The 16,526-nt window shown below is 43.4% G+C and overlaps 1 protein-coding gene across 8 annotated transcripts in view; it reads right to left on the bottom strand.

Moving 5' to 3' along the window:
- Positions 1-16,526, bottom strand: part of MYO9A (myosin IXA) — a 172,363-nt gene that overhangs the window by 103,477 nt on the left and 52,360 nt on the right. For all 8 annotated transcript variants that reach the window (XM_053954759.1, XM_053954763.1, XM_053954761.1 and 5 more), the window contains exons 3-5: positions 7,431-7,525; positions 3,225-3,287; positions 1,486-1,585 (exon numbers count right to left, since the gene is read on the bottom strand). In XM_053954759.1, coding sequence (XP_053810734.1) covers positions 1,486-1,585; positions 3,225-3,287; positions 7,431-7,525 — 258 coding nt within the window. The remainder of the gene's footprint in view (positions 1-1,485; positions 1,586-3,224; positions 3,288-7,430; positions 7,526-16,526) is intronic.

Here is a 16,526-nt window from a genome sequence, read left to right as displayed (position 1 = left end):
GGCCATATCTGAAGGCACTGTTTTTCCATAGTTGTCAGTGTTAACTCTAATCCCAATTACTAAAAAATTATTTAAAAACCACCCAAAAACTCAGAGTGTCACTGCTGTCAATACACTGTGTTCAGGGAAGTCCAGAGTCTGCTTCCCTGATCCACTGGACTGATCTTAGCAGCTTTCTCCAGCTTACTTGCTCTATAGCACCATAATTTAGATTAAAATAAACATTTCACCATAAATTATAATATTCCTACTGGTTCCTCACACTATGTACTGTTAGATTTCTCATTTTCTTTTAAATATATATGTTCTTAAACTGCTATGTAAAAGAAAAGGACTGTAATTAAAAGCAATGTTTTCAGCTAACAGAAAGCAACTGGATGGACCAACAAAACCTTGGGAATCCAACAGAAAATTCCATCTTAGCATCTTCCCACCACAAAACTGTGGCACAGATGGTGCTGGAGATCACACCACATTCTCCAACCAATGCCTGAGGCATGGAGACTCCAGCAAAAAGCCTCCAGCCCTCGGAGTGTTCCTCACTTGGGAATATTTCCCAATCCAGCCATGGGTGTGTGGGAGTCGTTAATATACAATGGATTTTGGTGTTGATTGCCTGCTTTAAAAACATCCTTAAAAAGTCCCTGGTAATTGAGAGCTATTCCTGAATGAAGTTATATTTCTATAAAGACTAAAGGCTATGTGGGTTGGGCTGTGGGCCCAAGTTTCTTTCCAGTTTAGGGGTTAATTCACTCTTTATTGCTCCTCATGTTTCAGCACCAAGAAAATTGCAGTTAGTTAAAATCAACATGTAACTTAACTGTTCTTCCATATATTCCCCCTCTTTTTGGTCCATTTGAAGTCCCTACTTGCAAGACTCACTGAATAAGTGCCTAAACACCTGAAGTAAATCAGTTTATTATAAAATTATCATAATGTAAACTGAGTTTATTTGGTTGTTGGTAACACCTCATCCATTATTAATTCCCAGGTTTTCAATGGCTGCTGTGGTTTTAGTTATATTAGACTTGTTCTATTGTTAAATTCAGAGCATTGTGCTAAAAGCCAGCCAGAAGCTACAGAATTAGGACTTCTTCATGCAAGATGTTATATCGCAGTATGCCACATTTTCCCCTCTTCTCCTGCTCAGGAGACAGATATTAATGAGTAAATGGCATTCACACAGGGAGCAGGAAATTCTGACTGTTTCTCCCTCCAGCAATCAAAAACTCAATACATTTAACATGTCCCAGGTACAGAAAACACTGATTATTTTTTCCCTGAAACACTACCAGGTGCTCAGATTGCTAATGCAGAATTATTCCAATGTCGGAAGACTTCCTATAAACCATTAAAACCAACTTTTACTACTCCATACCTTTAAAAACCCCCACTTTTACTATCCACACCTCTTCTTTATTAGCATTAAATATCAGCAGAAGAAAAGGCAAGACCAAGGATTGTATTCCTGTATAGAACTCCCACCTGGTTAAGGTAATGATATTCCTCTGGCTGCTTCAGGTGAAATGCTGATCTCTCCTCCTCGCTCGCTCCTGCCAGGAGGTAATAAAATACATGGTAGTTCCTGGTGACAAATGAAAAACAAAAGCTGTTAGACTGGAAAATGAGCAGCAGCAGCACTGAGCAGAGGCACACTGAAACCTCCCAATGTGATTTTCCAGCTCCCAAGCTCAGGCCTGACACCATTTAGAGCTGGTCAGATTCAATTATGTCATGGAGAATGAGATCCCTCTTCTCCATCCAAGGACAGCCTCTGCCCTAGAATCTACTTGAAGAATTTCTAGAAAACCTGGGATGCTTCGGTTTTCCTTCAGAACCATGTGCAATGCCTACATATTTCACAGAATCCCATAATCATTTAGGTGGGAAAAGACCTCCCAGACCATCGAGTCCAATCTGTGCCCAAACCCCACCTTGTTCTCAGCCCAGAGCACTGAGTACCATGTCCAGGAATTCCCTGGACATCCCCAGGGGGGGACTCCAAACATCCCTGGGCAGCCCCCTCCAATGCCTGACCACACTGTCCTGGAAGAAATTCCTCCTGATGTCCAACCTGAGCCTCCCCTGGCATAGCTTGACGCTGTTTCCCCTTGTCCTGTACCATGTTCCCTGAGAGGAGACCTGACCATCCCCAGCTCCTTTATTAGAGCCTGACCTCTTTTATTAGAATCACAACATATTTCCTTGCAATGCAGAAATTATGAATTTTCACACCTTATTACCATTAAAAAGGCAACAACTTTCCAGTTGCAGTTCCATGAGACATGACTGAAAAATCTTCAAGTATTCAAAAATTCAAATATTCAAAATACCTGAATATCACTAATGCTAAATCCACCCCAAGGGACATTCATCTGTTCTGCTTCCAGACGACTCTAATACCATTTCTTTCTAAAATTAAAGCTGTGCTTTTATGTTGGATGCTTTCCAAGAGGATCCAAGTTTAATCATCTTGCAACACCCAAGAAGATGTTTGTCAAGGCTGTAGATGCTCTTTAACTCCAGGAACAGCCTTGGAGCATTCCAGAAAACTCACACTCTGTCTCCAAAGGGAAACACAGGCAGAAGTGCCAAGAGTTGAAAGACAACTAAAGGCAGCAAAATTATTTAAAAGTGGAATAATAATTACTGAGAGAGGAATATGCAACAAAGAATATGCAGCAAATTAGGAAAGAACACACTTCACATAAGTTCATTCTCTATATAATTTTGGCTCCTACTAGAAGCCCCTCTAAAGGCTTCAGTGAACTGCAAAGAAGAATGAAAATACCATGCTTCTCTCCTAAAATGACATATTAAGCAGTTCACAAGTTGCACAAGAATGAAGTGGTACATAATAATCTATCTGCCATAAAGACAGCGAAAATTCAATTACATGTAAGAATACTGTAGTGGAAGGTTCCCTGCTCATGGCAGGGGTTGGAACAAGATAATCTTTAAGGGTCCCTTTCCAGTACAATCTATTCTATGATTCCATGGTAAGTCAAAGACTTTTGATAAAATAATGGAGTTTATTCCCTCCATTAGCACATTTCTCCCTAAAGACCAAAATATTCAAATATAAAATGCAGCATTAATCTCTGCAGCACAGGGTTAAGAGCATGAAAATCCTGATCCTCCATGCCAGCTCCACCAGAGATTTAAGTTATCTGTGCCACATATAGGAGTTAAACCCAAGCCTTGGGCGAAACAGAGGCACCCACCGCTCGTTGTGCTCTTGATAGACCAGTCGGGACTTCTCCAGGAGGTATTTTTCAACATAAGCTCTGCAAGGGAAAAATCAAAGCATCATTAATTGACCTGATACTCAGCTTCAACGAACATAGCTTTACCGGGGCCTTCAGCCTTGGTAGCCACACAAAGAAGTTTCAGCCTTGTTTCACTTAGTTATATAAATTTCTTCCTCAGCAGAACAAGCCCAATATTATGTTTGGCTTTTGAGGTTTTTTTGGTTTGATACCAAGCCAAAACTAACTTGGATCTGAAAAACATGATCTCAGATGCGTCAGCCTATGGGCAAGAGAAACACTGTCCGCAAAGAAGGAGCTCGGATCCTTATTTCATCCAAAGCCAGCAAAATCCCATTGCCTGCAGCCCAGGAGCCGTGCACATGGAAATACATCTGTGAGCAGAAGTGTGCAAGATGCCATTTAGCTGCAGAATCAGTCCTCAAATCCCCATTCCCTCTTCCAGAAGAGGCACTTCTCACCAAAAATTTGGGTTATTAACTTCTGGCTCCAGTCAAAAAAAAATAAACAATTGCGAAAGCTCCTCACTGCAGTTTACATTTTCTCCAAAGAGCCTCCACAACAAACATGCTCAATCTACATATTAAATACTTTTTTCAGGTTTGTCAAGTTAAACAAAGCTTCCACAGGTTTATTTCTTCCAAACAAACCTAACCAGTAGTGACAGGGATTTAGAAGCCGGAGTTCCAGGTGGCAGTTTGGGTGGTGGAGCTGTGGTTTTGTGGTGACATATGCCCAGTGACGTGGTACCCACAGTCAGAGCTATGGAGGAATTGGGAAACCTCAGGCATGGTGGGACAAGGAGGTGCTTTCCTACACCACAGATGGGAAAGCCAGATCTAATTATTACCTCCAGCACAACTTTCTCTCTTCTTCCCATAAAAACTGAAATATAAATCATTTGGACATGCTGAAAAAGTTTTGTAAAAATTCTTATGGCAACTCTTGGAAGAGGCTACTGGAAGTGGCAAATCCAACTCCCCACTGGATGATCTTGCTGGACAGGAGGAGTAAAGGAAGACAGAGAGCAAAGCTGTATTCCTGTTTATTCCCTGGGAGGAAGCTGGGAACCGTCTATGGATATTCCTCACCCACAGTTTGATGGGGTTTTTATGTTCCCTTTCTAACCTAAACCAAATTTTTCCTTCCCAAGCCATGAATTAATGGCAGGGAACACATGAATGAGAGCATCCCATATCCCACTGATGAGATCCCACAGGACAATGTCTCAGACACTCCTATACAACAACCTGCATGCCCTTGGCATTCATCCCTACCCCTATCATTTCTGCTCTTATTATAAACCACCCCAAAAATAATTCTTAGGCAATAATTTAGATTGGAAAGGTCTTCTGGAGGTCATCTGGTCCCAACCACTATTTAAATCAGGGGAATTTATTTTTTTTTATATTTTATTTTAGAAAGTTTCTATATCTTGAATTTATGTATATATATGTATAAATTAATAGATGCAATTACAATTCTATTTTGGTAAAATGATCCTTTGCTTACTGCAAAGGTCACAATGAATCCATGTCCCAAGAACAACATCTGTCCCTTCTTGTAACAGGATAGTGAGTAGGAAAACCAGCTTATGTCTTAAAAAGTTAATGTCTCCAAGTTTCTTTTTATTTACCATTGTCAGCTATGTCAGTTCAACCTTTAAGAGCAAAGAAAAGGAGCTCTAAGGGAATGATCTTGTGTAAAACACTGATTTAAGCACAGAGAGCCTGTATTTCAACAGGGCTTTCATTTAAACCCTCCTAGCTGGCTCTAAAGCCTCTCCTGTCTGGCTCTTCTGCCATTTTATGGATCATGTCAAGTGTCAAGGCTTTTGATCATCTCATGGGGACTGAGCAGGTTGTAAAGACCTTCTTCCAGGCCTGGCTTATTATGGACTAGGATGTCCAAAATTCAGGAAGCCTCCTGGTAATGCCCTGAACTGCAGCACTGCTCCTGTTCCATCTGAGAGACCATCCAAGACTTCAACTTACAGGGTGGGGTTCGGTCCTGCTCAACCTCCTGCCTGTTCCATCTCTTCAAGTTTGGGTGATTATACTCAGAGGGGTGGTAAGCAAATATTCAACTGCTATTTTCAACCTCTGAAGAGAGGAAAACTCTGATTAGGGGATGCAATTTATAGTTCCATTACCAAAGCTACTGATACACAAAACACGGGGTGATAATTGATTTAGGCTGTACTAAAAAAAGTATAGGCTAAGTTTTCACAAAAATCTTCTTTCACAGGAAAAAAATATGGGCTTGTATGCCACATATACTTTTTGTTTTTAAAATCCTTATATTTTTCTTTAAACATCTTTTCTTTTCACTGGGGGAGCACTGCAAGCTTGTAGTAGAGTACAGTCGCATCACACTGTGCAACCAAAGACCAAGAAAATTCATTTTTTAAAAAGCAAAGAAAGTCCTCCTATTTTATGAACTGGCATACAGTTATTTGCATATCTCTACCAAATAAAAATAGAGGCCACAACCACAGTGCTGCTACATCATGCCAAGATAATACATAGTTAAGGCATTTGTTGGATTCTTGTTACCCAGGAGGTATTAAAAAAATGAGGTTTATCCTTTTAAGAGAACTGTGCAGCAGAATTAAATAAGGGGGAAAAAAGAGCATCAGGTTTGACGTGGGATGCAAAACCACTGGGAAACGACGTGGAGTACCCAAGCCCACTCAAAAATTAATGACAGCTCTTTGTGTGATACTGTTCTGCTGGAAAATAAGAAAGCAAAAAATTTTAAAAGCAATTCTCTAAAATAACAACAAAGTCCCAGCAAGAGGTCTCTTAGCCAGCTGTAGAAATTATACAGCCCCTAAAATGCTGCTCCTACTCCTCATTTTTCCAACTGACTCAGTTAACCTGGACAAAACGAAGCCCTGCTCATTTACAGCTCCTTGGTGACGATCTGATGCCATGGAAATTATCTGAAGCCAGAGAGAAAGCTGGGTTTAGGTAGTTCCTTCCCTGCCATGGACAGCGACACCTTCCACTGTCCCAGGGTGCTCCAAGCCCCACCCAAACTGGCTTTGGGCACTGCCAGGGATCCAAGGGCAGCCACAGCTGCTTTGGGCAATCTGCCAGGGCCTGCCACCATCACAGCCAAGACTTCCTTCCCAATATCCCCATCTAACCCTGCTCTCTGGCAGTGGGAAACCATTCCCCCTTGTCCTGTCACTCCAAAGTCCCTCTCCAGCTCTCCTGGAGCCCCTTCAGGCCCTGGCAGGGGCTCTGAGCTCTCCCTGGAGCCTTCTCCTCTCCAGGTGAGCACCCCCAGCTCTCCCAGCCTGGCTCCAGAGCAGAGGGGCTCCACCCTCAGAGCATCTCCATGGCCTCCTCTGGATTCTCTCCAGCAGCTCCACGTCCTCTCTGTGCTGGGTACCCAGGGCTGAGGCAGTTCTGCAGGTGGGGTCTCACCTGAGTGGGGCAGAATTCCCCTTTTCCTGCTGCCCATGCTGAGGAATCAGCCCAGGCCATGGGGGGTTTCTGGGTCCCCAGTGCACATGTCCATGAGCTTCTCATCAATCATCACCCCAAAATTCTTCTCCTCAGGTCTGCTCTTAAATTTCCAAAGATTAAATAAACTGAGGAGAACCACAGTGGAGACAAGGATCTCCTTGGAGTGACCTGGGATGAAGAAGAGGCCTTCCCTGGTCAAGGGCTGAGTTAAGGAGAGACTTGCAGGGAGAGCCTGGGGGGAATCAGGCAGAGAGCAAGAAGAGTGTGGCTCAATGGCCTCCAGAACTCCCAGCCAGAGATTAAATCCTCCCCTTGGCCCCTGGGCCCTAGCCAAACCTTTCACTCCACATCTACTGCTCAGGCCCTATCCCATCCCAGCTAAAAAGTTCCCCTTTTCTGCCTTAACTCCTGTCTGCTGAGGAGATGCTGCTTTTCAGGTTCATTAAAAATTTGAGATCAGGATTACGGAGAGCTCAGCAGGCTTGAAGCCAGCTCAGGTGTATCCACACCTCAGCACCTACCTTGGATGCACCAGTATTTCCATACCAGCATATTTTAATAAGCTAAAATCTATGAATTTTTATTTCCTATCTCTATTTTGGGAAAGATACTGACCAAAGCAAGGAACACCCTACTGCAGCCTGGGTTTGGATTCACCCAGCACCTCCACCCCGTTCCCACTTACCCTCGCACGGTGCCCGTCTCCTGGTAATTCACTTGGATGAATTTGCCAAAGCGACTGGAGTTGTTGTTATGGGCTGTTTTTGCATTTCCAAATGCCTGTGAAAAGAGGGAGATGCTATCATTATGCTGGAAAAGCCACCGCCTTGCCCGATTTCCATGAGCGTCACTCACAACTGAACTTGGGGGATTTTCCTATCATTTCACATCAAAAACCAGGGGATAGGGAAAGTTTCTTGAGTGGTTCACAAAATAATCTAAGGAGCTGCTAGGAACCATGTTCCTTTGCAAGCTGGTTTCATGAAAAGAAGCTAAACACTGGTTAAAAATAAAGTGTGAGCTGCACAAAAGAGATTTAATGTTTGAAGTTATTACAGTCTGCATTAAAGCTGTGCTTTATTCATTTAAATAAATATAAAAGTACACTGCTCCAACAGGACTCTACATTTTAATGAGCTAGAGGAAGCTGCTTTTTAATTATATGTGGAATTAGGGGGGAAAATGCTTTGAAGGCTACTCAGACTAGATAATGTCATACACAGCACTGGCATAACGCAGAGTATTTTCAGCATTTCAGACACTCTAGTTTCCATTTGCTGCTGTTGCTTCTCCAAAATCAAAATGCTTTTAAGTCTTTATTATGCAAAGCTTTTATTCCAACCCTGCCTTACCAGAGCACTGACTGGAGAGAGTAATTTTTGCCATTTAAAAGAAATCTCTGAACTGAAACTGCTGTTTTCAGTTGTGCCTAAATAACTTTCATAATCATCCAGACCATGGTGACAGAATCTGCCAAACTGCCAGGTCCAATTAATGCTTCATTTATTAAACCAGTTTTCATAATCACACACCTTTTCTTCTAAGTCAAATTTACTTAAGGTAATTATAATTTCAGAGATAATTTCCAAGTGTTGCTCATGTATGGGCATTTTGTGCTGAGGCTTAACATCAGAGCTCAGCTCCCAATAGATTTATTCCCTGCTCAGCTATTTATTAGAAAAGATTAAAAGGGCTTTCCATCTATAATCTGAAGCTTTTCAAATGACCTTTGTGGATTTAATTTCCCAACTAAAAGCAGAATATAAAGGCCAAATGAAATGAGACCTTGGAGAAAGGGTATTGGACACATCCCGTCCATGCATGATCCAGTTCCCTTCCCAGGCTGATTTATTTCCCAAATTGCTCAGATTTAATGATATAAGAACCCACAGAGATTTGCCATGGAATAACAATGTGATTTCACTCTCCCCCATCTGAATACAGGAATTTGTTTAAACTCCAGCTATTGCATATGAATCTGCTTTAGTTGACTAAAGCAGGTTCTGGGAGAGCCAAAACCTGCCGAGCAAACAGGTTGTTCTGGAGAGATGATTCTGGAGCTGCAGCTCGGGAACCCTGCAGAGAAGTCACATTTTTTCAGGCTGTTCACACTTTTTTCTTGCTTATTCAGCCCAAAAATCCTACCTGCACCCAGCATCCCCTCTCAACCCACCCTCCAGAGGACATCAAAGGCACCCATACCTCTCCTGAAGACCCAAATCTCTCCTGGAGATGAAAATCCAGTCATCCTCTCCCCAAGCCAGGAATTTTGATATTAAAAGACAGGACAGTGTTTAAGATTTCCAAAGGATTTACCTCCAGGTATTTTAGCGAGCAGAGACACGGCAAGAAGCTTTTAAGCAGAATATTCAAGACATGCAAGTGCATCACCTTATATTTAGGTATTAAATTGTATTAATTAGGTTACAAGCATTTCTCTGCTATGGGATCACCCGTTCTAAGAAACCAACTTAAGGCAATGAGATAAAATTTCTATACACCTAATTAACATGGCTTGTTAGAGAAGCAGCAAGATGAACCTGAACAGACCAAACAGGAGGCAGCACAGTTTTATATTATTTCATATAATAAATTTTCATAAAATTTAATAAAGAATTTAAGCAAAGAGCAATATTAATAAGATTTTCTAGTTCGATTCCCTGTATTTCTACCCTAAGTAATCACTCACAGAGACAAACAAGGTCTGTTTATTGGGATTTCTTTGGGGAGAGCCTTGCTCAGGAATCAATCTTTCTCATTCTGTAACAAGGAAATTTAGGAGAAAACATTTCAAATATAGGAGTGGGGAACAGCAAGATTCCTCTTTTTTTATGAGCTTTTTTGGGGATGAATGTGCCAGACCACATGATATGTTATAATCCAAATGCCTCCAGAAATCACAGCCCATAATGTTCCTCTTTCATGCATTTTTCTTTCTTGCTGATATAAGTGAGAAAGGTCTTTGGATCCCTTACTTGTGCAAACTTCGGGTGACTCTGGGCCTGGCACACTGGGAATGGGCCAACAAGTAGCTGGAGAAATGTCTGGTGTTTGATTTGAGACAACTTAATACATTTTTGTTTGCTTTACTCACAGGGTTTCTGTAGCAGGACTGTTGGGCTATAAAAAAGTGCTATTAATTCAATTTATACATGTCTAATCCATATAGACCAGACCAGAACACCCTGTCTCTTGCAAACAGGGCAGAATATAATAGTTCAACCTCAGAAAATGAGTTATAACTTCTCTAAAACAAATTATCTTCTGTTCATTTGATTGCCCTTTACTGACTCATTGATTCGAGGCTGCTGAGCAGCTCAACGGACAAAACTCCATAACAGCATTCCGAGGATTCTTGGGGAGACCAAAGCTTTTACTGGCCAGGGCTCAACTTTTGGAAGGAAACAAAATTCAATACGTTCCTCTGTAGGAGCTGGGAGTCCCTCTGGACCCGGAGGGTGATCCAGCAGTTTGAGAAGGCAGGAGAGAGCAGCTCCATTCCTCCTCCTCCAGCCCTCCTGCACAAAGAGATGCCTATCAGGATGAGGGAAAAAAAGGGATTAAAACAGTTTCCTGGCTAAATGCTCCACGTTCCTCCTGATCCCAGAGGCTTGCAGCCTCCTTGTTCTTGACTGAATATTGATGCAATCTGGATTAATTCCAGATTACGATCAGAATAAGGATGATTTTAATGTCTTTCCTGAAAAAAAGTAATTTTCCAAACCTCAGCAACTGGGAAAACACCGTGGTGACTTGTTCTTATCTGGCAATAAAACACTGTTCTTATAGATCATCCAAACTGAATGTTATTCCTCCACAGAATAACAGGAATATTCTCCTACAGAATAACAGCTGCATTCCCTTATGGAATAGCAGCTTCTGTGGTAAAAGAACAAGTGGAAATACAGACCTTTGCCAGCATATTTTAGGTCCCCAGGCCTAAGAGGAGCCTTTAGCCCTCACCCTTAGAGGGAAAAATAAAGGATAAGAAATATATTAATACACAAGAGTTTTTAAATAGTTCCCCATTAACCTGAAACGTAAATTGAATTTTTTAGAAAGTCATACCTTGAATATACCAGGAGAACAGCAAGTTGACTGCTTAAATCTCAACTATGCCATTGTGGAATACTTATATTAATAGTTAGATTCCATTGAGGGGCACTGAAGGGACTGGGAGCAAAATTCCATCAAGCTCATTAATGCCAGAGAAAAGAAACAGGTTAATATCACATAATACAGTGGTGGAAGATTCAAATTCTCTGGTTTACTGTGAAATTTGGAGTTCATTAATCAAATGTATTCATAAAGTATGAATGACTTGTAACTGTGTGAGCATGTTGGGAACAGCTTTGCTAAAATCTATTTCCCACCAAATAACATAAATACAGAAGGGTCTGGAGCACCAGGAGCAGCTGAGGGAGCTGGGGCAGCTCAGCCTGGAGAAAAGGAGGCTCAGGCAGGACCTTCTGGCTCTGCACAACCTCCTGACCGGAGGAGGCGGCTGGGGAGGTCGGGCTCTGCTCCCAGGGAACAAGGACAGGATGAGAGGAAATGTCCTCAAGTAGTGCCAGGGGAAGTTTAGGTTGGATATGAGGAAAAAAAATTTCCACATAAAGGGTTGTCAAGCATGGGAACAGGCTGTCCAGGGTTGTGGTGGAGTCCCTATCCCTGGAAGTGCTCAGAAAAAGACTGTATGGAGCACTACTGGGGACATGGTTTGCTGATGAACGTGGTGGTGGCGCTGGGTGATTGTTGTATTGAAAATCTTAAAGGCTTTTTCCCACTTTAACCCCCACCATGATTCCATGATGCACATCAGATGTGCATTCCCCATGCTTCACCTACAGCTTCTGTTGGAGAAACACAACGTGTATCCACAGAGAGTGGTGGATTCAAACATCCCCTGTAATTTATTTCCAGATTTAAGGGCTATTTATCCCAATAGTCTAGAACAATTCTTGGAAAAAAAAAATCCATAAACACTTTCACTCCAAATTAAAAAAACACACAGGGAAGGAAAATAGCATATTGGAATTTTTGAAATTTAATGTCTTTTGTGTGTCCCGGGCACTCACAAATTTCTTCCTCCTCCTGAAACATATACAGCAGGATGATAAAGATCATTTTCCCTAGTTTTCATTCCACCTGAAACCAAGCTCCCAGCACTCTTCTTGCCCTGTTATATTGCTTTTTAACAGAAATATATTGAATTATGTCCAGAACATAAACAGCACGTACACTACTTAAGTTAGAGCCATGGTAAATCCCTTCCCATTATTGCTCCTGCTCTGGGAAGAGCTTTTAAACCTGCAGTTCCCACCTCCTGATAAAACCTTCCAGCCCAAATTGATCTGCTAAAGCAACCCCAGTTTGATGGACCTCTCCGACTTTCAATTCCCATGAGGAGCCACCTCAGTGCAGAGAGATCATGGCCCCCTAAGGAAGCACCAAACCCGAAAGGTGTGAGGTACAACTTCAATAGCTGCAAAGAAAAATAGCTTTTATGGGAACTCCTCAAGCTGTGGTTCAACAGTAACACTGAAAATCTAATTTACAGCAGCTAAACATGACTCAAAGTGCCAACACCTCAGGGTTTTGCTCTCTCGGTTGTGGCTCCATGTCCCACACTGATGGATGAACCCAGCGGTGCTTTTGTGGTCACAAGCACAAACCACAGATTATTTATAGTGTTCGTGCTGCAATGTCTGAGCAGGGTCCAAGCCTGCCCCACAGCCCTGAGCTGCCACACACTGACCTTTAAAGACCTGCAGACTTTCCTATCTCGCTGTTCTTTGCTTCAAGAGGCCATTGCAGCACCTTGAAGAGCAAACACGGGTTTTCCGTTTCACAGAACACAGAACCACAGAGTGGTTTGGGTTGGAAAGGACCTGAAACATCATCTAGGGCCAGCCCTACCATGGGCTGAGACACTTTCCACTAGACCAGGGTGCTCCAAGCCCCATCCACCCTGGCCTGGAACACTGCCAGGGATCCCAGGGCAGCCACAGCTGCTCTGGACAACCTGTGCCAGGGCCTCACCACCCTCACAGGGAAGAACTTCTTCCTAACATCCAATATAAATCCCCCCTTTTTAGTTTAAAACTGTTCCCCCCATGTCCTGTCCCTCCATCCCTTGTCCCCAGTCCCTCTCCAGCTCTCCTGGAGCCCCTTCAGGCCCTGGCAGGGGCTCTGAGCTCTCCCTGGAGCCTTCTCCTCTCCAGGTGAGCACCCCCAGCTCTCCCAGCCTGGCTCCAGAGCAGAGGGACTCCAGGCCTCAGAACACCTCTGTGGCCTCCTCTGAACCCTTGCACCAAAACATGACAAAATAACTTAAATTCAAGTTGTATAATGACAAAATGTCTTTTTTTTTTTCTTTAAAAATTGGTGATATTTGTCTCTAAAATTTTAGAGAAAGCATGTCCTGGTGTGGGCATGAATAGAATCTACTCCTACACCAGTCTTTGGCAACAAACACAGCAGAACATCTCCTTGGTAGTGTTTGCTTCCTGTGGTAGCTGGATTTTTTCTTATGAGCTTCTCAAACCCATGGAGTTTCCTGTTTCTTCCATAAAATCAATACTCAATTTTAAAGCAGCAACCAGAAGGTGCACACCTGTCCTGTTCCTGCTCTTTGCTACCCAGAAAAGTACCTTTCAAGTATATGACCTACAAATACTTCAGATGGGGAAAGTCCAGAGGAAAAAGACACCTGGGAAGTGTTGATGAGACCCTTACTGTCCCTCCTGCCCCTATGGAGGACATGGAGAACAGGTCCATATGGCTTGCAAAGACTGCCCAAAGGGTCAAGACCTTATTTAAGGGTCCTCCCCACACCAAACAAACATACAATTTGTTGCATTTATGAAGTTTAAAATGCTCTTCATTCCTTCACTGACACTTCACTGTCAATGACAGCACAGCCACCACTACATGGAATTAAATTCGGCGGGATTCTTCCAACAAAAAGCACACCAAATCCTTCATTCCATAATTACAATTACTGAACAGCAGCCAAGTGAGTTCTAGCCATTAACAGACAAACCCTCTTGTGATTAAACTGATGTGTAAAATACAACCCTAATGGTACAAACTATAAAACACCTTTTAAAATATTTTTTTCTCATTACAGACAGTTTATGCCAACTAAAAATGTCTTGTCATGGTAAGACACTTGCACCAATCCTACCTGGGGTGAAGACTGAAATTATTCAAGGAAAGCACCTTCATCCTCTGGGAAATCATGTCAACATCCTGGAATGGAGAATCATAGAATCGTGGAATAGCCTGAGTTGGAAGGGACCATTGAGTCCAACTCCTGTCCCCACACAGAACACCACAATAAATCCCTGTCCCTGAGAGCACTGTCTGAACTGCTGTGGCTGTGGAAGCCTTGGGGCCGTGACCATTCCCTGGGGAGCCTGTTGAGTGCCTGACCCTGCTCTGGGGTAAGAACCTCTCCCTGATATCCAACCTAACTCTTCCCCACGCAGCTCCAACCATTCCCTCAGGTCCTGTCCCTGGTCACCACAGAGGAGCTCAGTGCCTGGAGAAATTAAACAACAAATTTTTTGCAACAGCTTGTCTTAAAATACAGGCTCAGTTATGACCACGCATCTTCGCACACATTGAGTTTGCACTCCCCAGTAAAAATATGGAAAAGAAGGACTTTTAATGGGAGAGCAGCAACCTATAGAAGGTTTAGGAGTCAATTTAGTTGAAGTGCTAATATAATGGAAATATCCAGAGCACCATTAAAGGGTAAAATACCTGAGATAAACCCTATAAGCATCACTACAATACACCCTTGTTTGGGAGATATGATGCAGAGGCTATATAAGAAATAGGATTTAGTATCTGCGTTCCCAGCAAACACTTCAGTGTTGCCAGAATATTCCTCCTTTTCCCATATTTAAGCAGAGGATCAGACCACTGCAGCTTCTTCCTTTCAAGTGATGCACTGGAAAAAAAGGAATTGCCATGAAACCACAATGCAAGAAAACAAAACCCCAAAAGCCAACCAAAGCCTCCGACCTAAGTCCTCTTCCTGAACAGGGACAGTTTTCCTATGCAAGTGCAATAATGGGAAAAAAAACCCAGCTGAGCTGGCAGTCACCAGCAAACGCCCGTACGATACTGGAGGCAGAGGCTGCCAAATCCCCACGGTCTGGCCGACATTCCTGCTCCTCTGCTCAGACATTCATGTTTTTGTGAGCAGGGTGGACAACCCTGGGAAGAACAGCCAAAGGCTCATGTTTTCCAGCAAACTCGCATACATTGGCCAGCAAATATTTGGGTGGAAAAAAATCTTGATCCTAGGTTGAGCTTCAGATTTAAAGAAGCATCCCAAAATGAAGTTGGGAAACTTGGTGTTATTATAGTCCAACTCCCAACATTCATATTCTGCAGCCAAAGAACAAACTTTTCTCTGTCAAATGCAGGCAGCAAGTGTCCAACAGGTGCCAGGAAAGAGCAAAATCTCCTTATTGATGCTTCAAATTTATATGATAAAGACATAAAATAATCACAATAAAACAGTAATAGCAATAAAGTGACCAGTTGGAAACAAGTCATAACTAAAGGAAGAGGTTTTACACTCCCCCAGTCAGCAGTACAAGTACTGTAAACAAGCACTGCAGTGGGAAAAAAGCAGCACCGATAGAAAGACAACAGATTACCCATGATGACCCATTAATGTATATATTTCAAGTGATGACTGAGGAGGGTATAACCTATATAACAGGTTATATTAGGCATTGCAACATCAAGCCATATCACGATTTCCTTCTCACCTTTCATAATCCCCTTACGTAGAGCTGGATGAAGTGCAGTGATGCAGCACAAACTGCAGCTGCAGCAAATAAAACTTCTCTGCCATTGCTAGAAACAGCCTCACACAGTGCCAGGAGCACTGCTGGCTTCCTTTACTTTAAATAAAGTAATACCGCACATAACGGAGTGAGAGCATTCCCCAGGGGGACCTTCGGGATGTTGGTGGAGGAGAAGACAGAGCCTCCCTGACAGCCCCAAACCCCCCATGGCCTGGGCTGAACTCTCAGTGTAGGCAGCAGGGGAGGGGAGGATTCTGCCCCTCTGCCCCACTCAGGTAAAACCCCCCCCTGCAGAGCTGCCTCAGCCCTGGGGCCCAGCACAGAGAGGACATGGAGCTGCTGGAGCAAGTCCAAGGGAGGCCACAGAGGTGCTCTGAGGGCTGGAGCCCCTCTGCTCTGGAGCCAGCCTGGGAGAGCTGGGGGTGCTCACCTGGAGAGGAGAAGGCTCCAGGGAGAGCTCAGAGCCCCTGCCAGGGCCTGAAGGGGCTCCAGGAGAGCTGGAGAGGGACTGGGGACAAGGGATGGAGGGACAGGATACAGGGAATGGCTTCCCACTGCCAGAGAGCAGGGTTAGATGGGATACTGGGAAGGAATTCCTGGCTGTCAGGGTGGTGAGGCCCTGGCACAGGTTGCCCAGAGAAGCTGTGGCTGCCCTTGGATCCTTGGAAGTGTTCCAGGCCAGGGTGGATGGGGCTTGGAGCACCCTGGGACAGTGGAAGGTGTCCCTGTCCATGGCAGGTGTTGGAACAAGATGGGCTTTAAGGTCCTTCCAACCCAAACCATGCTGTAATTCCATGATAAACAGGTAACAACACTTTCAGCACCACATTTGCCTTTTCCTTCTCAAGGTTGAGGCTTTTGAGTCTCCAGAGCTCCTGATCACTCGTGTCTTATCTGCCCTGAAACCCCTGATAAATAAAACATAACTTTTCTATTTTCAGTCATGCATC

This window comes from Vidua chalybeata, chromosome 13, assembly GCF_026979565.1.
Source record: "Vidua chalybeata isolate OUT-0048 chromosome 13, bVidCha1 merged haplotype, whole genome shotgun sequence".
Lineage (NCBI taxonomy): Eukaryota > Metazoa > Chordata > Aves > Passeriformes > Viduidae > Vidua > Vidua chalybeata.
This window is presented reverse-complemented; position numbering and strand designations above follow the sequence as displayed.